This window comes from Xyrauchen texanus, chromosome 2 (assembly GCF_025860055.1).
Source record: "Xyrauchen texanus isolate HMW12.3.18 chromosome 2, RBS_HiC_50CHRs, whole genome shotgun sequence".
Taxonomy (NCBI): Eukaryota; Metazoa; Chordata; class Actinopteri; order Cypriniformes; family Catostomidae; genus Xyrauchen; species Xyrauchen texanus.
In genome coordinates this window covers 38,302,267-38,326,024 of record NC_068277.1, presented here as the reverse complement: position 1 = coordinate 38,326,024, position 23,758 = coordinate 38,302,267, and the positions used below count along the sequence as shown (strand labels likewise).

Here is a 23,758-nt window from a genome sequence, read left to right as displayed (position 1 = left end):
CCATGTGCTATAGAGACTTTGTGTCCTAACATGCTTCTAATTCCAAGAGGGAAAGGGAAGAGTGTCAGAGCTGTCATCGACATATGTGTATATGTATGCATGTGAACATAATGTGCATGAGTGTGTGCGAGGTGGTTGTGATGTTAGCTGTGTCTTTGTGAATGATCTCACTTTGACGCCCCAATTGGTGCTGCCAGTCCAACCCTTGCATGAACAATCCTGAAATAGTCAAGACATGATGTCAACCAATTTTACTCATTAATACATTTTCACACTGACTCCTCTGCACAAAACAAATTAAATGTTGCAAAGTATGTATTAACTCTGTATTAATTAATTTGATAAGCTCAAGCATCACATATCCAGAGCAAAAATCTAATTTCTGATCAAGTTAATGTCTCCAAAAACGAAGATATTGAGGTCCACTGGCATGTTTTGTAATAAACCAAACATTCACAGCCCAGACAGAATAACAAACGTGTCTGATTTCAGAGAAAGCTCTTATGTGGCCGCAACATCAGAGCTCTCCAATGACCTACACTCACCTAACTTGCGTACCATTACAGCATTAACTATCTGTCACTGAGAAAGAAACACATGTAATAGTTCATTTGACATTTTACAGCTCTTGTTTGCAAAAACAAAAAGACTAGTTTGGTAGAACAAAAGCTATAGAAATAACCCCACCAATATCCCTACCTATGCATGTGTTTCCATGTTTTAAGAAATGTTTCTACACAATATCATACAGCACATATTTATTTAACTGTGAAATGTGGTATTAATTACATTGCGCACTCACAAACGCACAAAAAAAAAACCTAAAACAGCACCAAGTACACAATTTCAGAATCAGTCACTGTGTAAACCAGAATTCTCACAGTGCAATATAATGAACTGAAATCAGATACTGAAATAATTTACCTGCACTGCAAAACAATTTGTCTCTCTTGTGCTTCATGATCACAATTTCCATCCAACAAGGACAGAGAGAAAACCAGGGAGAGAGTGAGGTGCTCTGAAGTAAAGACATGATCAAGGTGGGGAGAATGGAGGAAAGATGAAAGCAAATGAGGGGTTTGGATGTGTAACGGTTACCCTGTCTTGTCTCACTGTTGCCCTTTGTTTGTAATTTTGTCACTTTTGTTATTCCGTAGTTTTCACTTTTGTCACCCATGTACCTCCATAGTCTTGTTTTCCCTCGTGTTCACTGTTCATTGTTTTCACCTGCCCTTGTTAATTTGCCTTTGGTTTCTGTTAATCACCTTGTCACCTAGTTTGTGTTCTGTTTGTTCATTGGCCCCTTTTTCCCATGTTTCTGTATTTATATCCTGGTTTTTGGTTTAGTCCTTGTCTGTCGTTGAATGTTGTTGTACGTAGTTTGTGCTCGCTCCCATGCCTGTGTTCCAGTTCCTGTGTTTTGTTTTCATTTGCCCATCGTGGTAGTTTTGTTTATTCATGCCTGTTTGTTTCCTTCAATCAAATAAACCCGCATTTGGATCCTCATCCCTTGTCTGACTCCGACCTCATTCGTTACAGAACGACAGACCACACAATGGATCCAGCGGTTATTCGGGCCAACTACCGGTTGCTCAGCCTCAAACAAGAGGACCGCCCTGTTGAAGACCACATCAGCGACTTCCTCGCGCTGGCGAAGTTCACGGACTTCCCGGACTCAGCCCTGGTGGTTTTCTTCAGGGACACTTTCCACGTTTCGCTCAGGGAGCGTTTGCCGCCGGCTACGCGTGACTGGACTCTCCACAACTTCCTAGAGGCGACCTTACTGGTCTGCGGCTCGACGTACAACGTGGGCTTCGCCGAGAAGGACCCTACCTCTCCACCCACTGTGGAGACCCTTCAGCCGTCCGGGGCTCCTCCTGTCACGCCTACCCCGGTCTGCAAGCCAGAGCCTACGCCCACCCTGGCCAGCGAGCCTGAAGTCACGCCGACCAGGAACAGCGTTCCAGCGTCGCCAGTCGCCTTCCATGAGCCAGCACGGCCCACTTCGTCTGCCCGGAGGAGGGAGAGAAGACGGGCTTCCGCCTCCCGGCCCGCGCCAGCCCCGGTCTGCGAACCAGAGCCCACGCATGTCACGGTGAGCGAGCTAAAGCCCACGCATGTCACTGTGAGCGAGCCTGAGTCCTCGTCAGCCACGGTGAGCGAGCTAGAGCCCACGCATGTCACTGTGAGCGAGCCTGAGCCTCGACCGTCCCCGAGCCAGCGCCTGTAGCCTCGACCGTCCCCGAGCCAGCGCCTGTAGCCTCGACCGTCCCCGAGCCAGCGCCTGTAGCCTCGACCGTCCCCGAGCCAGCGCCTGTAGCCTCGACCGTCCCCGAGCCAGCGCCAGTAGCCAGGTCCGTCCAAGGGCCAGCGCCAGTGGTCGTGCCCATCCTAGAGCCAGCACCTCTCGAGCCTTCCAGGGCTCCTCCTCCCGAGTCTTCCAGGGCTCCGCCTCTCAAGTCTCGAGTCTTCTAGGGCTCCTCCTCCCGAGCTTTTCAGAGCTCCGCCTTCCGAGTTTCCCGAGCTTTCCCGAGCTCCGCCTTCCGAGCTTTCCCGAGCTCCGCCTTCCGAGCTTTCCCGAGCTCCGCCTTCCGAGCTTTCCCGAGCCCCGCCTTCCGAGCTTTCCCGAGCCCCGCCTTCCGAGCTTTCCCGAGCCCCGCCTTCCGAGCTTTCCCGAGCCCCGCCTTCCGAGCTTTCCAGAGCCCCGCCTTCCGAGCCTCCCGAGCTTTCCAGAGCTCTGCCTCCCGAGCTTCCCAGAGCTCCACCTCTCAAGTCTCTCGAGTCTTCCAGGGCTCCGCCCCACAAGCCTCTCGAGCCTCCCAGGGCTCCGCCTCTCAAGCCTCCCGAGCTTTCCAGAGCTCCTCCTCCTGGGGCTCCGCCTCTCGAGCCTTCCAGAGCTCCGCCCTCAGCTTTCCAGGGCTCCGCCCCTCAAGCCTCTCGAGCCTTCCAGGGCTCCGCCCCTCAAGCCTCCCGAGCCTTCCAGGACTCCGCCTCCCGAGCCTTCCTCAGCTCCGTCCCCAGAGCCTTCCAGGCCTCCACCTCTAGAACTGCCTACGGCGCCACCGCCCTCGGCTCCACCTCCTGAGCCATCCTTGGCTCCACCTCCTAGGCCTTCCTCTGCTCCTTCCTCAGAGCCTCCCTCAGCCCCGCCTCCAGAGCCTCCCTCAGCCCCGCCTCCAGAGCCTCCCTCAGCCCCGCCTCCAGAGCCTCCCTCAGCCCCGCCTCCAGAGCCTCCCTCAGCCCCGCCTCCAGAGCCTCCCTCAGCCCCGCCTCCAGAGCTCCCAGAGCCTCCCCCAGCTCTGCCTCCTGCTCCTCCAGAGCTTTCCATGGGTCCGCCTCCCTTGGCTCCGCCTCCTGGGCCTCCAGAACCTCCCACAGCTTCGTCTCCAGAGCCCCTCTCAGCTCTGCCTCCGGAACCTGCCCCTGTCCTGAGGTTGCCTCCCAGGCCTCCTGGACCTGTCCCTGTCCGATGGCCACCTCCCAGGTCCCCTGAACCGGCCCTTGCCTTGTGGCCAGCTCCCAGGCCATCTAAACCGGCCTCTGTCCTGTGGCCACCTCCCAGGCCCCCCGAACCGGCCCCTGCTCTGCGGCCATCTCCCAGTCCACCTAAACCCGCCTCTACCCGGTGGAAGCTTCCCAGGCCACCCGACCTGGTTCCCAGCACACACCCCCAGAGACTGCTAATCTGCCCTCTCGCCCTCCTTTGTCTGTCTCTGTGTCCCTTGTGCCCCCCTTGGCCTGCCTGTCCGCCCCTCGTTGCTCCCTGGACTGCCTGCCTGCCTCTCGTCACCCCCCGGACTGCCGGTCTGCCTCTCGTTGCCCCCTGGACTGCCTGTCTGCCCTTTGTGCCCCCTGTCATTTGTCAGTTGTTCTTCCTGTTTTTTTGTTTTGTTGATCGTCTGGTATCCGATCCTTGAGAGGGGGGGCTATGTAACGGTTACCCTGTCTTGTCTCACTGTTGCCCTTTGTTTGTAATTTTGTCACTTTTGTCACCCTTGTACCTCCATAGTCTTGTTTTCCCTCGTGTTCACTGTTCATTGTTTTCACCTGCCCTTGTTAATTTGCCTTTGGTTTCTGTTAATCACCTTGTCACCTAGTTTGTGTTCTGTTTGTTCATTGGCCCCTTTTTCCCATGTTTCTGTATTTATATCCTGGTTTTTGGTTTAGTCCTTGTCTGTCGTTGAATGCTGTTGTACGTAGTTTGTGCTCGCTCCCATGCCTGTGTTCCTGTGTTTTCGTGTTTTGTTTTCATTTGCCCATTGTGGTAGTTTTGTTTATTCATGCCTGTTTGTTTCCTTCAATCAAATAAACCCGCATTTGGATCCTCATCCCTTGTCTGACTCCGACCTCATTAGTTACAGGATGAAAGAAATGATTGAAGCTGTAACCTTATACATAAAGGAATTTGTAAGTAAGGTATAATTGATGATGGGCTGTTGAATTATTGAAAAAGAATGTGCATTATTCTTTAAATAATTCAACGGGCCATAGTCAATTATTCCACCTATACCACGGTTACCACACCTCAAGACATTTTCAGGTTTTCATCCAAACACTCTTGTGAGTAGAACCTACTTTCTTCCACCACAGATTCAGCATTTTGCTTTGATACAGCCCAAACCTTCATTGCAAGTTCGAAGGTTATAGCATCAGCATTCTTGTATCGAGCTTTTCAGTTGCTAATCTGTCACGGGAGTACATTAATATTAAAGAGAGAGAGATGCCTTCTTTTTGCAGATGATCTAGTGGTGCTGTTGCCCACAAAAGAGGGTCTACAGCAGCATCTAGACATACTGCAAAATTTCTTTCAAACATGAGCCCTGTCAGTTTACCCCAAAAAGACAAAAAATGTATGATATTCAGAAAAAGACCCAGTCACCAAGAGCAACACCATAACTTCAAATTAGACAACATGATCTTAAACTCAGAACTACACATACCTTGAAAAATATCAAAATTGACATCCATATCAGAATCTGGCTAAACATAATTCACTCGGTTTTAGAACCCATCGTACTCTAAGTCTGGGGTATGTAGTTTCACAAACCAAGAGTTCACCAAATGGGACAAACAGTAGACACACTGCAGGCAGAATTCTGAAAAAAGATATACTGTGAGTACAATGAAAAAACCTAATAATGCATGCAGAGCAGAATTAAGACTGTACCCACTAATAATTACAATATAAAAAAAGTGCCATTAAATTCCATGCCCACCTAAAAAATTGTGATAAACAAACCCTTCACCACAAAGCCCTTAGATACAAAGAGCTGACCCCAGGGAGAAATCCCCTTAGCCAGTTCTTTGAGCTGACTTTACCATCTAAAGCATGCTCAGATAAACCCCAGCTAGACGAAATCAAATTATTAAAACACAAAAAGAAAAATATCTAAAACATTGGACAGAAGCAACAGCTCAACAAAGTAAATTGGAATGCTATCTGTCCCTAAATGGCTGGGTGGCTTTGCCGGCTGTGGCTCAGGTGGTAGAGCGGGCCGGCCGCTAATCGCAGGGTTGGCAGTTCGATTCCTGGCCCAAACGACTCCACATGCCGAAGTTGCCAACCCCAAGTTGCTCCCAATAGCATGCTAGCACCTTGCATATTGGTGTATGAGTATGTGTGTGTGAATGAGTGAATGGAACACAGTGTAAAGCACTTTGTTAACCTCTAAGGTTAAAAAAGGCACTATATAAGTGCAGACCATTTACTGAGCGTAGTCACCGACCCTAAACTAAAAAAAGTCCTGACCATGTACAGACTCAGAAGCAAGCAGACAAAGACAGACCTGGCTGCCAAAAGAAGACAGGCTGTGCCCCCACTGCACACAAAATGAAGTGCACTGCAGAACTGCACTTTTTAACAACATGCCCTAGTTATGCACAAATTAGGGAGACATTTTTTCCCCATTTCACAACCCATCACAAAGACTTTAATTGGATACATCACAAGGACAAACTTTCATACTTGGAGAAACCTCAGCAAGTTCAAACCTGTCTGCAAGGTATGTCAAGTCCTGCCACGACAAAAAGAAAACCAGTGGAACAGTACCACTACCAGACAATAACCGAAACACTGTGCCACATAGCATAAAATGGATAACATAGCATAACAAACTGCTTTGATTTACACTTTTACTATTTCTTTATTTTCTTTAACTGTATGTTTCTGTGTAAATGTGTATGTATATGTAATGTTACTAAGCTTTGTCAATGTAAAACTTTTATTTTACCATGCCAATAAAGCTATTTGAATCTGATTCTGAGAGAGAGAGAGAGAGAGAGAGAGAGAGAGAGAGAGAGAGAGAGAGAGAGAGAGGGAGGGTGTTTTCCACAGATATAAATACATTTAGGATATTATAAACATTGTTTGGCATTCTTATCCGATTAACTCGCTAATGTCTATGTTTTATTTGGTTATCTTGGCATGTTAGAATGTATGGCTCTTTGAAATAACTTAAATAATTTGGTGAAGTGATATGGAACCGTCAGTTACTTCATAGCATTAACTCTAGTATAAATTGCACACCTTAAAGAACATCCATCAACCAATCAGATTCAACACTCCATAGTATAAGGTCTAAATAATCATCTATCTTGTACACATTATATCATGACTACTTTGGCCCCCCTCGTTCCTGAATAAATAAATTAGTCTGAAAGTTTGTACTACTAATATTCAATCTTCTATCAATTTCCACATGCCTTGCAATCTGTTTTACAGTCTGTGTTCTGTTCTAGGACAGATGTTTTTAGTCGGCTACCAGAATAGATGACATGTCTCTTCTTTTTTGCAAGCACCAGTGATGCCTAAATGTGGTCAATCTGATCATATATACAAAAAATCCTGTTAAATGAAGACATACATTATTTGTACGTACTCTTTCTTCAATTTAGCTCTACCAGGCTGGGTGAAAGACATTCTGTTATGACTCCTAATGTCCTTTTTAATGACCACAAACTGTTTCTCTGTGCAATTTATCAACCCAGCATCCGAACATGCTTACTTACCTACAATATATGCCAAAAGCGGTATGTCAAATGAGTAGGGTGTCAGAATACTCATTCATTAACAGTGGGCAAAAAATACACGGATGACCTACTACAAGGAGTTTGGAATGGCATACTGCCTGTTATATGGCAGAAATAGTAAGAGTAGTATGGTAGTGTGCCATTCCGAACTCAGCATTTGAAGTGCACATCCACTGGACACTTCAATATCCCATAATCCCACAGGAGCCATGAAGAATTAGGCTGTATCTGAAACCACGTACTTTCAGAGTATGTACTGCTATTGTTGAAGAATGCACTTCTCATCTGGTTAAAACAAGTTTATTCTTAAGGTATGCAGGTAAGTAGTGTGATTACATTGCCGTACATACTTCATCTGGGAACGTGGGTAACAACAATGCAAAGATAATTGACTCTAATTTGTTAAATAAACAGGGTGAGGTTAGAACGATTCAAAGGCCCTGGAGAGACAGTGGGGCCAGCAGAACTCCAGAGTCTTTTAGTTTTGTGATAAATGGCTACTTTGCACTGGTTAGCTAAAATGAAGACTGCTCTTACTTGATAATAAAAGATTATTTAGTGTGTGGGATCTCCCTTACCATGTTCAGTGGTTTATACCAAAAGCTTTTTATGTGTTTCATAGTTGCACAGCTCGTTGCGACTCAACATTCTAAACAGTTCTAACAAGGAAGAGGAGAAAACATAATGTGCCATTACTGTAGTAACACCAACTGTAGTAACACAGGGATTATTTGACACATATGGCATACAGTTTCATTGAAATTATAAAAGAGGAAGGCGTCTACCTAGTTTTTATTATAACAAACCAGTTTTAATTTGAGATTTAAATGTTTTTTGTTCTAAAACAAAATGCTATAGCTTGTTTTATAGAAACCACACCAACACTGACCTACTCAATGAAAAGCCATCCATGGTCTAACCTGTGGTAATTCTTACAAATGAAAAAAGTCAAATTAGGGCTTTAAAGCCAGGACCTCTACGAATTATGGACCAAACTATCAGTTTTTCAACTGCAGTTTTTTTGCCTTCAGATATTCCAAGAGATTATTTAAATCCCAACTCACTAAAATGACACAATCAAGCATAATATGTTTGATATACTGTAAATTCCTTTATTGTATAGTTATTTAAATTAAATTATTTTAAGTTTTCAAACTCAAAGTTGTTTTTCGTCTCTGTTATTGAATGCACAAACATGATAATGTTCAATATATTTGAATGAAAAAAAAATTTAAAAAAAATATATATATATATATATATATATATATATATATATATATATATATATATATATATATATATATATATATATATAAATTGTACGGGTTGCGATAAGACGGGTGCCCCAGAGTGGTCAGGGGGACCCTACCGGTGCCCCTGATCCCACATGCAGCAATCTTAAAACATGGCATCAACATTGGCCTACAGTTCTAGTAGTCACCTAACTTTAAACCGCAAAAGAAAGCGACATTTAAGTAAAAAACAATTATAAAAAAAAAGAATAGTGAAATGTCTCTTTAAGAGGAGGACGGAGGACAGATAAGAAACCGCAAACTTCAGATCGTGACCCTGTTTATGTAGGAAGTGCTGGAACGACCTAGTTCATTACACTCTCCATTTGATCGGCACTGAAACTCTCCTTTGTCAATGTGGTTACGTTATTTTAGGTCAAACCAAACATTCTGAATCACAGCGTCTAAATATGGAGTCTCTGAATTCCCAACGCTTCTATTCAACTACTGATAATATGCTGTTAAGAAGTAGCTGAATCCAAGAACCTCGCGTGCCGTGTACACACAAATAGCAACTTTGCGAAGGCAATGTTGGAACGGTATTTGCCTACAAATGCCTGCTGTGCTGTGTTGTTTTGCACCCTTGTTCTGCGATGGGATCATGCCAGCTGCCAGCAATCGGCTTCCACTCTTCCTTATGAGTCAAAAACAACTCAGCGCATGGATCTGGGAAATGTCTGGAGTTCAGATAGTCCTGCTGGGGATGTAGTGGACCACAATGGAGATGAGGTGAGCTTGTCAAAAGATATTATCATAACTGAAAGCATTATAAATTAAAATAAAGATAACGCATGTTTAAATCACCTGTCTCATCATACAGACGCTTCAGTTTATTCAGTATGAGTTGGATGTAGACCTCATTTATGATATTTTGCAGTGTGACGTCGTGATGAACTTGTCTTCTAGACAGAGATGTGAGTTTGTGAAGAACACACCAGATTGTTCTTCAGATGAAGGATTTATCAATTACCCATGGGTCACCTTTTGCCTGTTCTCACCTCATCTACTGCCCCTAGTCATCACACTCTATGTAAGGGCACAAATAATTCAATAACCAAGCTTACAGTTTAAAGGAACTGTTCACCCAAAAATGAAAACTCTCATAATTTATCTACCTTCTTGCCATCACAGATGTGTGTGACTTAATTTCTTCTGCATGACACAAACAAATATTTTTGGAAGAATATTTCAGCTCTATATATCCATACAATGCAAGTGCATGGTGACCAGAACATTGAAGCTCCAAAAAAGCACATAAAGGCAGCATAAAAGTAATCCATACGACACCAATGTTTTAATCCATGTCTTCTGAAGTGATCCATTTGACCTTTTTCACTGTACATCTCACCATATTGCTCTTATTATGCTTTCTACTGCTTGTCATATGCAAAGAATGCTAGAGGATGCTAGGAAGTGTATTTGAGCTTGAAATCATGATCGCCAAAGATCACGGTCACCTGAGACCGCTGATGTCAAGATTTATAGTTAAAAAGGAGTTATATGTTGGTCTGTTCTCAGCCACACCTATCATTTCAGAAAATATGGGTTAAGCCACTGGAGCTTTATGGATTACTTTTAGGCTGCCTTTGTGTGCTTTTTGGAGCTTCAAATGTCTAGTCACCATTCACTTGCATTGTATGGACTTACAGAGCTGAAATATTCTTCCAAAAATATTGTTTGTGTTCAGCAGAAGAAAGTCATACACATGTGGAATGACCTGAGAGTGAATAAATAATGAGAGAATTTAAATGTTTCATTCTATTCTTTATTTACTCCTCATGCAGTTTCAAACCTGAATGACTTACTTTCTTCCATTAAGTGCAAAGTAAAAAATTGCAGAGAATGTACTAAAAACATTTCTTCATCTTCCATTTACAATGAATGGAAACTAGAGTTGTCAAAATTACTTGAAAATTAACCATAAAATAATCCATATGACTGGTGTACTATATCGCAAGTCTTCTGAAGACATAGGATAGCTTTTTATGTGAAACCAGCCAAATTGTAAGAGTTTAGACTGAAAATCTCACCCTTGCTCTCCTTGGTGTGTTCATAAGAGTTCATTAGAGAAGTAGCAATTCATCTTTTTTTGAGTCTTTTCAATAAATCATGTGACAGACAGTCTGAACGACTCATTAAAAATGGGATTAATCAGATTCTTGTGTATAACTCACTAACTTAATGATCCATTTGCAACTGTTTCCAACTGTGAGTTAATGGCTCACTAGTGGGAAACATTATCAGTGAATATTGACTTTTTTTCCTCACGCAAAGCTATTGCATGAATTCAGAAGACACGAGACATGTCGAAGCACATATCATATGGACTACTTTTATAATGCTTTAAAGTGCTTTTGCTCTAGTCACCATTTAATTGTAATTGCATGGAATTGACCAGCGTTCTTCAAAGTTTATTATTTTGTGTTTCACGAAAGTAAACCATTCAGGTTAGGAACAACTTGACTTGAATTTTACATTTTCAGTGAACAATCCCTTTAACTTTTTAAACAGTTCAGCACATACCCAATAATTTAGCATGTCTGTTTTACTTTTTTTCCATGGAAAGCGGCAACATTTTTGTACATATCCTTTTTAATTTCAATGCTTGTATCAATTATTATTAATTTTCTCTTTTTGTTATTTCTGTTTCCTCCCCTCCCCCCTCTGTCTTTTTCCCCTGTCAGGTTCTCTGGCTGTTTGTGCTCTTCCTTGTTCTTGGGCTGATTGCATCAGATTTGTGAGTTTTAGTAACTGAGGGAATGTTTTAAGGGTTATTAGTGGTAATCTGCCTGCACATGCAGCTCTTTGTTGGTCACTGCTTCTGAGGACCATCAGATCATTCATATTTACCAACGCACTACACTAGTTGTGTAATCATTGATCTGTGGTAATTCAGCATGGCCGAATCAGGTGAAAGTCAGGTGCTGTGTATAGCTGTAATCTTACTGTAGTTACTTTTAATATTCTGCCTTTTTGAGATGATAGTGAGTTTCACTTTTTAACTTTTAAAGGGAATATGGGATGATGTGTTTATAGGTTTACATTGCATTCCTTTTCCATTATACATTGAATGTTTTAACATGTTTACATTTGGTCCCTGCAGTCTGTAATGCCCTTAACAATAATTGCAGCACTTTTCAAGCTTATGTGTGATTTATTTTTTTTATTTATTTTTTCTTCTCAATGTTAAAACTTTTATTAAGTGTATCCCAGCTTAATATGTAAACACTGGCTCTGTGGCGCTATCAAAACATTATGCAAGAGTCTCTATTCCTTCATGTGACCTCATAGCAATATCAAGAGAGCTGACTCTTCAACCATGACCCTGTCTTTATAGGCATTGTATTGATATTTACTATGGGTGACATGATTGACCCTACTTACTCATGTGACAATGTATTTCATTAATTTGGTGATTTTTCAGATTGCTTTATCTTTGAAAGGTTTTGCTTTGTGAATAAGCCAGTCAGTTAGTCATTATGTTGGAAAGTTGATTTAAATGCCTAGCTGTAAAAGAACATACATGTATTAGTATAAGTATTAGTATAAAAAAAGTTGTTTAGTATGTTCTGTGACATGCGTTGTAATGTACAAACATTTTTGTGTTTTGTAGTTTCTGCCCAAACCTCTCCGCCATTTCCTCCACACTAAGACTGACTCATAACGTGGCCGTATCCTTTAAATGGGTGAATCGTGACATGATGGCATTATGCTGCAGCAGCTCATCCTTTTCATTTATGTAAATTTTGCTGAGGTTGGTTAATTACCGCAACAAACACAGCAGTGTGACAACCAAATTACATATGAAAATAATAGTCTGTTAGCAGGTCATATGCCATTTATGTTGGCTTTGGCACCATGTGGTGTGTGTTGCAATATGTAACCTGTGGAAGAAGTGGCTCTAAAAAAAAAGTGCGTGCGTGCGTGTATTTATCACTTTGTGGGGACCAAATGTCCCCATAAGGATAGTAAAACCTGAAATTTTTGACCTTGTTGGGACATTTTGTCGTTCCCATGAGGAAAACAGCTTATAAATCATACTAAATTAATGTAAAAATGCAGAAAGTTTTCTGTGAGGGTTAGGTTTAGGGGTAGGGTTAGGTTTAGGGGATAGAATATAAAGTTTGTACAGTATAAAAACCATTATGTCTATGGAAAGTCCCCATAAAACATGGAAACACAACGTGTGTGTGTGTGTGTGTGTGTGTGTGTGTGTGTGTGTGTGTGTGTGTGTGAGCGTGTATTTATCACTTTGTGGGGACCAAATGTCCCCATAAGGATAGTAAAACCTGAAATTTTTTGACCTTGTGGGGACATTTTGTTGGTCCCCATGAGGAAAACAGCTTATAAATCATACTAAATTATGTTTTTGAAAATGTAAAAATGCAGAAAGTTTTCTGTGAGGGTTAGGTTTAGGGGATAGAATATAAAGTTTGTACAGTATAAAAACCATTATGTCTATGGAAAGTCCCCATAAAACGTGGAAACCCATCATGTGTGTGTGTGTGTATTTTAGAGCAGTGGATTTAGATTTTACATTGAATATGAATTGGTGACTCAACCAATTGTAAGCAAAAAATTATCTTAAAATCAAATTGAAATGTAATAATATAACCATGAACTACATTCAGTAAGTAGGCAGTCAAAATTTCACTGAACGAAACACATGGTGGTCAGCACAAACCCTGTTTGCAAGTGAACCCTTATTTAATGAAGTCTGCTTACGTTTTCTTTTACCTCCTTGTAGTTGTGTTCATGGTTTTCAGGAACGGCGGCATGTTGCACAGCCTGTCCATGGTGGAATCTGCTTAATTTGGCTGGCGTCTACGAAGTGACGCATGAATTCGCACCAAAATGCCATAGACTTTGATTGTTCTCACAGCCTTTGACGGTAAAACAGCAAAAGAAATTGAAAGAATTTTCTCCTCCCCTTTAAAAGTTGATAAGCCTGTTTATTTTTGCCATCCTAACTATGCACAATTACTGTAGATGGTTAGTTGCAGTTGATCATTTGCATTTATTTTTTTTATTTTTTTTCCCCTGCAGCTCATTTTTGGGTTGCGACCCACCAGTTGAGAAACACTGATTTAGTGTGTGTGTGTGTGTGTGTGTGTGTGTTTTTTTGTGGCTTTTATTGAGATGGTTTAATCAAATCCTCTTTTGGTTTAAAAATAAACCAATTGGTGCTGCAAAAAGTGTGTGTGTCTGTCATGTTTTTAAATGTTGTTTTCTTTAACATTGGAGTGGAACAGGGGGTGACATTCCTGGCTTTTGGAAATGGGGCTCCAGATGTATTTAGTGCCATGGCTGCTTTCTCTCACCCTCAAACCGCTGGTCTTGCCATTGGAGCACTGTTTGGTGAGTGGACAGCACTTGTAACTACTGTATAACACACACCAACCTTCCTACCTTATACATACAGACATCCTTGAAATTATTATTTAAAGGTGAAGTGTGTCATTTCTGTGCAACTAGTGCAATATAGCAACACTGACCACGTTTACATGCACTTATGAAAGCGGTTTATTCCAGGGTTTTTGCAGAATACACCATTATGATTTGTCACGTAAATGAGAATGCTGCCATACATCATATCAGGAAGTCAATACAGAAATAATTCAACATGTCTGGCTGTACAATGTGTAAAGGGAAAAGCACATATACTATAAAATATACACTATTATACAAACAAATGTATATCGACTACTGTCCCTCACTTCCATGTATATACTACGCTCTTGTACTTTGGAGGAATCCCAGAGTTTGACGTAAGAGGGAAACTACTATTGCAGCACAATTCTGCTGCAGGTCACAATGAAAAGTTAAGGAAACAAACACAGCAACAACTCTGGAATATCTAGGAATAAAGTGAAGCAACAGAGAGTAAAATGGCCAAGTCTTGCCATGCTTGTTGTTTGGTCAAGCGTTGCAAGGAAATGACATTGCTGTAGAGAAAGCCGCTCACTGGCTGAGCCGCATGTATACAGGAGTAAAGAGAGACTGTAACACAGTGCATGTAACCGCATAAACTGATTTTGAATCATAAAGGGATAGTTCACCTACACAAAAATGTAAATTCTCTCTTCTAGTACTCACCCACAATGACATTCCAGACGTATATGACGTCCTTTCTTCAGCAGAACACAATTGAAGAAAAATAGAATAGAAAAATATCTCCGCTTAGTTGGTCCTTATAATGGTTGTGGATGGTAACATGATTTTTGATGCTCCAAAAAGCACAAACAGTCAGCATTAACGTCATCCATACCAGTGACTCCAGTGGTAAAATTAATGTCTTATAAAGCGATGCGATTGTTTTGGTGCAAATATGATCAATATTTAAGTACTTTTTAACTATAAATATTTGCTTCCATTAAGCAGCAGCATGCACGTTCATGAGGGGGCTGAGGTTACGCAGTCTCTCGTGTGACGTATTGGCGTTGGCTTGTCATGTGAGAAGTGACACATGCGTGACACACCCTAAAGAGCGCTGTTTACAACAGATAGAGAAATGCTGTACAGACTGAACAGCGTAAACAACTTGAAGCAAATTTAAACAAAGAGGTGGCTGGACAAACAAGCCTCAGAGAGCTCAAGAGACGTGGTGGTGCACAATTAGGAAATGCCAGGCAATGCCAACAGAGGTAGAGAGTGTCTGCTGCAATGAATGGAGTGTTGCCATTCCATCGCTGGAAAGACCTTGTGACCTTAGCCCTATCGTGAACGTGCTTACTGGTGCTTACCAGGACGTGATGATTTATAGTTAAAAAGTATGTAAAAATGGATCTTTTTCGTAACAAAAGCGTTCGTATCGCTTTATAAGACATTAATTTAATTTAACCACTGGAGTAGAAACAAAAAAAGTATAACAAAAATCGTGCTACCATTCACTTGCATTATATGGACCAACTGAGATATTTTTATATTTTTCTTCAAATGTGTTCTGCAGAAGAAAGGCATTCATATACATTTGGGATGGTATGAGGGTGAGTAAATGAGAGAGTTTTGGGTGAACTATCCCTTTGAGATTTCTGATGTCCATGTAAATGAGGTCATTGTCTTAACCAATGGCCCTAATCTGGGGCAGGACTATCTGTGTGTTTTAGCACTGGGAGAAAAATTTAGCAATTGAGTGTTAGAAATGTTTTTTAGCAAATCCATTTGCACAATTTAAGTTTTGTGTGGTACTTTGTGTAGCTCATTAAGATTAATCCACTTTAATAGACATAGAACATTAATATATAGATTATTTTCAGTGTCATATTTGTCACACATATTAAAGTTAACATCAAATATAAATCATTTGTTGCACTACATGAATTTGGATTTGTTTCCTAATGTGTATTTCTTTCTAGGTGCAGGGATCTTTGTGACAACAATTGTTGCTGGGAGCATTGCTCTGGTTAAACCTTTTACTGTGGCATCCCGTCCATTTCTTCGTGATGTCATATTCTACATGGCTGCTGTGTTTTGGACCTTCACTATCCTCTATAAAGGCCACATTACCCTGGGAGAGGCAGTGGGTCTGATAACCGTATTAATTTTCTTTTGTTTTTATGTGACCTGATTGGATTTTATACACGCTCTTTTCATTCTGCACTTTTCATCCCAATTTCTGCAACCTTTACAGTTATATTTTAATCAAGTTTGACCTATTCATAAATTTGTTTGGGTAAGAAGTAGCTAAGTTGTCTAACGTGTTTCTCTCACTCCCCCTCTTCTTTTACTCTTTTCTGCAGGGTATCTGGGGCTGTATATTGTATATGTTTTGACTGTGGTTGTGAGTGCATATGTATACAATCGTCAGAAGCATCAGCTGAATAACTCAATCCAGAGCTCAGATAGAGCACAAGGTGAGGAGACTGCAGTCTTTTTCAGCACCAAAAATACATTCACACACCAAACACTTTTTTTACTCTTGTAATTTGATTGCAATTCCTAAATGAAGAATTTCATACTGTTGTGTTAAAATCTTCATGTGCATCTTGATGCAGAAAACTTTGTTAACGTATCAGTGTGTTTTTATTTAATTATTTTAACCTTTAATTGACCAGGCGGGTCCCATTTGAGATTTAAATGTCTTTTACATGAGAGACCTGGTCAATGAAAACAGCAAACATATCTATAAAATACAAAAGATACCACATAAATGCATAAATCAACAACATGTAAAAACAAAATCTTTTACAACTATCACAAGATTCTGTATAGTGACAGTATTCTTCAAATGCTTACTCTTTTAAAGGCTTTTGTGAAATAGAGGTACTGCTGTTTGACTTGGATCAGTGGGCAGAGATGAACAAATGCTGTTGTTTTGTATTTTGTCTTGTAGAAGATATTCTAAACTCTGATGCATATTGGGAAACTCTGAGTGGAAGCAGACAAGCACCCGGTGGGTCACTTCCTCTCAAATGAAAACTATGTGTCTGGGACTTAACAGATTTCAGTATACATATGTGTTGTTTTACTTTACATTGTTTTGAACACCACAGTCTTTCAGGTGTGTGTGTGTGTGTGTGTGTGTGTGTGTGTGTGTGTGTGTGTGTGTGTGTGTGTGTGTGTGTGTGTGTGTGTGTGTGTGTGTGTGTGTGTGTGTGTGTGTGTGTGTGTGTGTGTGTGTGTGTACCTGCTTGGGTAATTGTGAAAGGGATATAACATTTTGAAACTTAATTTTGAGGAAGATCTGCATGGTGTGAAATTGTTGTTCTCTGCCTGGACATTTTGTACATACAAGTTTATGATTGTGTGCTTCCCTGGCTTTGAAATGTCACTCCTGAATGGTCATTTCCTTCTTAAATTTAAATTTTTGCATCTATGTTAAATGTGTTTTGTAAATTTGTGTTATGTAAATGTTTTAGATGAAGAGTATGAGCATTTGCTGCCTTACACTCAATCAACCACTCAAATCTTCCTGAATGCCATTAACCCGGTGGACAGCCGGAACTGGAGGAGATGGCACTGGAGTGGCAAACTCATCAAAGTGATCAAGGTGAAAATGTGCACATTCACTTTCATGATTATGCTGTTCCACTCTATAAATGAGGTTTGCTCCATAGAAGTACTTTTAATAAACTTGAATTAATTTAAGTGTTTTTAAAGATTTCCTGTTTCAGTGGCATACTCCAAATTAAAGGCTTATAACTTGACAAAAACAAACCAAAACAAGGAGGGTCAAGTGTTTGGCATCATTGTAAAGAAAATATTTCACATTTATTAATGATATACTTGGATTGTGATCAATCCTGAGACTCTCAGCCTAAGAAACTGCTGAAAAATCACAAAAATTAGTGTTTTTTTTATGTATTTATTTTATTTGACATTATATACTGTATCTCAGGGTATAAATAAGGCAACGGTTTTTGTTTTGTTCCCAATCATGTCACCTGTAACTGACAATTTTTTTTTGATACAATCAAAAGTTATAGCATTACAAATATAATTTATCCTAGTGTCCAAAAGCATTTCCAAACAAACAAAACAAAATAATAGTACATAACTATTTACACATGCAATCACAACAATGCCTAAAGATTTACAGAGCAAGCATACATGAATTTAGCCAATTGAGTCATTACTGTCTGTGTCGTACTTGTCCCTATCTCCTGGCAACAATATTTAAGTCACATGTCTCTCTGCCCAAATATGGATAACTTTTTGCACCGATCTGAACCTAGTCTGATTGGTTTAGTGTTCTATGACACTACATCATTTCCGATTAAGTCATCTGATCCAGGAATGCTAACGTGTTTTTAGCCAGATATCACATTATTTGCTGTGTGAACATTGAGCTTTGTGTGGATTTCCTAATGATCTATGCATCCAATTACCTTGTGTGTGGACTCGTTTGAAAGAGAATCCAATTAATGTTATGTGATATTTTATGTTCTGTTTATTTTTTGTGAAGTTATAAGCAAAAACGTGGCATATGAGCAACACCTGTTCGCATGAAACATAAATGTCAAAGATATATATTTGGCTATTAAGAGAAATAGGCGGGACGTATTGTAGTATTTGATAACTTTCCTATGACACATGGCTTTATGATGAGTTTCATTTTTACCGATTACAATAATATTTACAGTACAAAATCTTAATGATCAAATTATAAAAACGGAACTCTTCTGATTTGTATCCATATTTCAAAGCACTTATTCTGGCTCTGCCTTTTCCCTCTCTTCGGCTGATTAGCCTGATTGGGGGCCGGCCGTGCGCATTCACGGTCTGGCCCCACCCTCGTCTTCGTCACATTCAGTTTTGGTCATAATGCTTACATCTATTGTAAAGTAGACCTTCTAAGCTTTCAAACAATACATATTTTGTGTTGGTCAAGACTGTAGTTATAAATATTTTTATTATTATTTTTTTTTTTTTTAGCTTAAAGGGTTAAACAAAATATATTATTTTATTGGAAGGCTGAGTTAGAAGGCTATTGCAAGTAACTCCACTTCTGATTGGTGGATGCTATGAACCTTCCATCCTTGCCTGTGTATTTTTAGGTTGGGGATTTTTGGTTTCCAGGAAATGTAGTGGAAATGACACAAAGGTATTGTTGTCCTCTCTCATAGTCTTGATCCCTCCTTTCTGTCTGACTGTATAGGTGCCTATAGAAGTGCTGTTACTGTTGACAATTCCTGTGGTGGACAGAGATAAGGAGGATCATAACTGGAAACGCCCCCTTAACTGTCTTCACATAATCACTGGGCCACTAGTGTGTGTGCTCACTTTCCAGTCTGGAGCTTGTGAGTCAACTTGCATTTCTTTAAACCATGAAAACAAACCTGAAACAAATCTGAAAAGTAGAGTTAACACTTTTGCTTAATTAGCCCTTGTTTTCTGATGAGGCCAACAGGAGTCATAACATTACTTGCCCCTGTTGCCTGTTCTGGTAACTTTTAGAGGAACTCAAATAATTTTTATATATAGAAAGATACATGTTCATGCAAATAAGTTTTGGTGTTCCATGTACTACTGTGAAATACATTTGATTGAAACTAGGGATAAAAATCCTTTTAACTAGGGCTGTCACAGCGCTTGGCCACCGCATCAGTTGAACGTGTTTACCATGGCGGTAACAAACCTCAGTACTCATGGGGGCGAAAGTGCTACTTTCAAACATCTGTGCCATTTAAACTGCATATGTAATTATTCAGGTTAGTTGCTATAAATATATTGACTTTAACTTACTTGCTCAGCACTATTATCTTCAAACTGTTGCTCCGCCATGACTGTAGCTGACTTGAAAGAGAAAACTCACCGTAGAAGTGTACAGTTCACACTACTCTCTCTATAGCGCCTGTAGGAAACTCTTAGAGAAGACCACTAGACTCAGCTTAAGCTTCAGCAGGATTCTTTATTGTAGAAGATCAGGAGCATCAGTCTACATGTCAGAATGCGCGGTCTATGCTGCAGTCATCAAGTCTAACTTAGGGCAGCATATATTTTATTTTATAGGCATTCAGTGGGCAGTCCTTCCAGGTCCTAATAAAGTATTCAGGTGAACCTTAAAGAATGCATTTTAACCCGTTTCTCCAGCCCTAATCCAATCAGCATAACTATATCACTCAGACAGTTTCATTTTCATAGGAATATGGAAGGGTCCACACCTATGGTAATGCATTTACTTTTGACTCCGCCTTGATTGAATCATGTACAATGGCCACCAACTCACAGAATGGGGCTGGGGCACCTAGAGCCATCACAGACAAAAGGTTGGCTTGAGAAACAAGTTTTCATTCACATACACTTTTGTTCAAGTTAACAAACAGGATGCAGCCATGTGTAGACAGTCTCAAAGAATCACAATACCAAATACTTTGAAAGCCCAATACAATGTGCATCACTTTAGTTTTTCATGTGACGCTATATGAACACTGCTGATGATGAAATTTGCATCACACGTCCTTTAAGCAGACGCCTAGCGTTCATGTCTGACTGAAGAATACTTTGGGCTTAAGGCTGAGTAGCCTGCCAGGAACGACGTCCGGCACCTTTTTCCCATCGCGCGTCAAACCAAAGAGAGCAGGCAGATAAGCCTTCTGGAGATGATGCGCTCTAGCATTACAAAAACAACTGGACCAAACACAACATAATGCAGGGATCTAGAGACACATTTGTTTCTATTGTTTCTACAGACTAGAGGTGCTGAAACGGGAAACTAGTGAGATGGGATGCAACCAATGTGAGATGCTCCATCTGATGCATGAGTACATAAACCAACAATTAAAAATAACGCAGATGGATTTAGACCAATAATGTTGTTGTTTAATTGCAAAGTTATGTTTAATGATATGAAACAAATAAGCAAAATCTTTACTTAAAGCCACTTTTTGAAACGTCTAAATGCTTTTCTTGTCTGCTGCCACAATATACAGTATTTAAATTATGTAATGTGTTTGAATGATCTGTATTATATGTATTGCATATAATTATTTTCTAATTATGTTCTAAATTGAATTATTTATTTGGGCTGTAAAACAAGAAAGGTTTGTGATTGTGCCCTATTGGTCTGGAGTGGAACCCTTTGAATAGAATAGATTGCCCTTCGAAGGTCTCTGCATTGTTTTGTCTTTTCTGAGCACTGAAATAAAACGGTTAGTTATTTGCACTTTATAAATTCATTCGTTATTTTATCTGACTCCAATTTAAGTTGACCTCTAATTTAGATTAAAGCTATAATTACTTTCTGATCATACTTTTAATATAATCTTTTACGTTATTGATTACTCTGAATCATCTTCTGAATCTTTCATCATCCTTTCATTCGGGTCCCGATTGTCACTTGGAGTCATATGCCGGCTGATTAATTGCATGGATCTCATGGACACAAAATTGCCAGCCAGTTCATAGTCAGCGGTTGAAGGGTTTACTAATATCATCTGATTCGGCCACCTACTGCTTGCTCGTAACCAGATGATCGTTTTATTTAGTCACGTTTCATACAACTTGCTAAGACAGTGATAAGCAGTGACTGGTTTTCTCCTATTCATAAGCTCCAGTAATGTCATTATCCTGGACATACGTTTGTGGCAACAAAAGGCATCTCTCGAATCTACCGGTGATAAATAATTTGAGGAATACAGAATACATAAAGTAACAATTTATTTGCCAGTTAGGATTTAAAACGTAAGTTACAAAATCAATCAAAGCCAATTTTACATATGATCAGAATAAACAAACATTCCTAAAATAAAAATAAAAGAAAAACGTACCTGACAATGTAAAAAACGACATGCAATTGCAAAGCATGGGAGATCTGAATTCATATTCCTAAAATTACACACATCGATGTGTGGGATTGTCTGACTACAGAGAACTCTGATTCCTTTGTCATCTCTCCTTAAATAACAAGTACAATAGTAGGGCTGGAGTATAAATATATATATATATATATATATATAAAATGTACAGACACAATCTGGTGTACAATTTAGTTTTCATTATAATTGGTTTATTATAAAACAGTACTATTTTAACCTATAGTATTGGTCGAACATATTGTGAATTGTTAGGCAATAATTAATTGGTTAGCCATCTACAACCCAATTTGAAACAAATAATCCTTCTCTTTCATTCTAGATGGTTTGTACCTCATTCAGGGAGAAGTTCCAGTTTGGGTGCTCACATTCTGCATTGGATTCTTCCTCTCTGCCTTAGTCTTCTTCACTACCACAAACGAACGTCCTCCTGCATATCACTTTGTATGAGTCTTCAGAATATGTGTCTTGCCAACAGCATAAAAGGGCCTTATCCATAAAATATACACTTAATTTCATAGTCACTTCTGTTGTTTATTTTTGTGTGCAGCTGTTTTCTCTGTTGGGTTTTGTGGTTAGTGCTCTGTGGATCAGTAGTGTGGCATCAGAGATTGTTAGTGTGCTGCACCTGCTGGGTGTTGTTCTCCATTTCAGCAACACTGTACTAGGCCTCACCTTGTTAGCTTGGGGCAACAGCATTGGAGGTATATTCTTACTCACAGATGAGCATACACAGCAAAAAGTCTTCCTATTATTATTTCTCCTTGGCCAATAGCATAGCTCCTGAAATAAAAACAAGCCATTTTATAATAGTTTGAATGTTTTGACACTGAACCCTTATTGAATAGCATAAGATGATTATCTTCAGAATATTAAAATTATAATATTCTGAAGAAAATTATCTTATGCTATAAAAATAAGGCTCAGTGTCAAAAATAATATATATCCCCTTTTAATTCATGCACTAATTGGTCAAAAAAATGTTTTTAAATGTTTTACCTTCATTGGACCCAAAGAAGTATGTGTGTGTTTTCACAGATTGCTTTTCAGACATTACTTTAGCCCGTAAGGGTTATCCACGGATGGCCATCGCTGCTTGTTTTGGAGGCATTATTTTTAGTATCCTTTAACCTCTGTATGTGCTATAAAGACTGTATTATTAATATTTAAAAACAATGTTTGCAATATTTTACATCCCAAAGTAAAATACCATTGCGCAATTTCCACAGAGAGATCTATGTATGTCTTTAACCAGGTCAGACATGATGTTTGGTGTGGGTCTGGGCTGCCTGCTGCAGATGTTCCATCATAATCGCATTGTGATGGTAAGTCTCATGCTCTACATACAAGGTCTCCGCTTTCTCAGATAAGATACATATATCTGGTTACTGCATACAATCCTGAGAACATTGTTGCAAGTCTTCCAAGTCAGAACAATGTTAATTTAGTCAGTATGATGGATGAACTGATGGAGGCCGATCTTTGTTGTATTGTATTCTGTGATCAGCTGGAGCCAGAGGGATCGCTATGCTGGGTTCTTTCAGGAGCGCTGGGTCTGTCTCTGGTCTTCTCCTTCATACTAGTCCCTCTTCAGTGTTTCCACCTGAGCCGAGTCTATGGAGTTTTTCTCCTGATCTTCTATGTTGTCTTCCTCCTCATCGCCCTGCTCACAGAGTTTAAGATTATCCAATTCTGACTTCAGCAGGAACACTAACTGGACATGTGCAATGACTCATCAAATGTATAAGATTACCTTTTTTTTCTTTCTTCTTATTTAATATATATGTATTCTAAGATTTCATCAGGGCCAGTAATTCCTTTACACTAGTTAAATTGTCTTTTTAAGCAATGATACTGTTCAATCATGAGATTAAAATATATATTTTAAAATTATTTTATTAAACATAACTCTTGCAAATAGCTTTGTGGTGTTGTCTGTTGTTATTTTACACAAAGTATTACGAACAAGAAATGCCTGTTAAACGCTAAAAGCCTCTACGGAGGCAGTTTAGCGGAGACGGACCACTTCTGGCCGACGGATGTAGAAAAGAAGTCCCGCCTTACAGGTAAAAAAAAGCCATTTACCTTTTGAATGGAGAACCACCTGTCAATCAATTCGAGAACACGCATACGCTGAACCAGCCTGTCAAAAACAGCGTTTCTTTTTTTTTTGCATGATCTGAG

General features: G+C 40.0%; 1 protein-coding gene across 1 annotated transcript; it reads left to right on the top strand.

Annotated features, from left to right (window-relative positions):
- Positions 1–8,608: 8,608 nt before the first annotated feature.
- slc8b1 (solute carrier family 8 member B1) lies at positions 8,609–23,459 on the top strand. Its single transcript, XM_052144408.1, has 15 exons — positions 8,609–9,050; positions 9,199–9,351; positions 11,006–11,058; positions 11,935–11,992; positions 13,574–13,679; positions 15,677–15,844; positions 16,061–16,174; positions 16,654–16,713; positions 17,180–17,310; positions 18,919–19,060; positions 21,897–22,018; positions 22,125–22,278; positions 22,613–22,693; positions 22,835–22,899; positions 23,082–23,459. The coding sequence occupies exons 1-15, from the start codon at positions 8,850–8,852 to the stop codon at positions 23,268–23,270; spliced, it is 1,797 nt and encodes a 598-aa protein (XP_052000368.1). The 5' UTR covers positions 8,609–8,849; the 3' UTR covers positions 23,271–23,459.
- The last annotated feature ends 299 nt before the right edge of the window (positions 23,460–23,758 follow it).

What these genes read in the sequence shown, in the direction of transcription:
- slc8b1 (XM_052144408.1), top strand. Translation starts at nt 8,850, where the DNA reads ATGTTGGAACGGTATTTGCCTACAAATGCCTGCTGTGCTGTGTTGTTT. An exon ending in CCCTAGTCATCACACTCTAT is followed by an intron (nt 9,352 to 11,005) that starts GTAAGGGCACAA and finishes TTCCCCTGTCAG; the next exon opens with GTTCTCTGGCTGTTTGTGCT. An exon ending in ATCATAATCGCATTGTGATG is followed by an intron (nt 22,900 to 23,081) that starts GTAAGTCTCATG and finishes TTCTGTGATCAG; the next exon opens with CTGGAGCCAGAGGGATCGCT.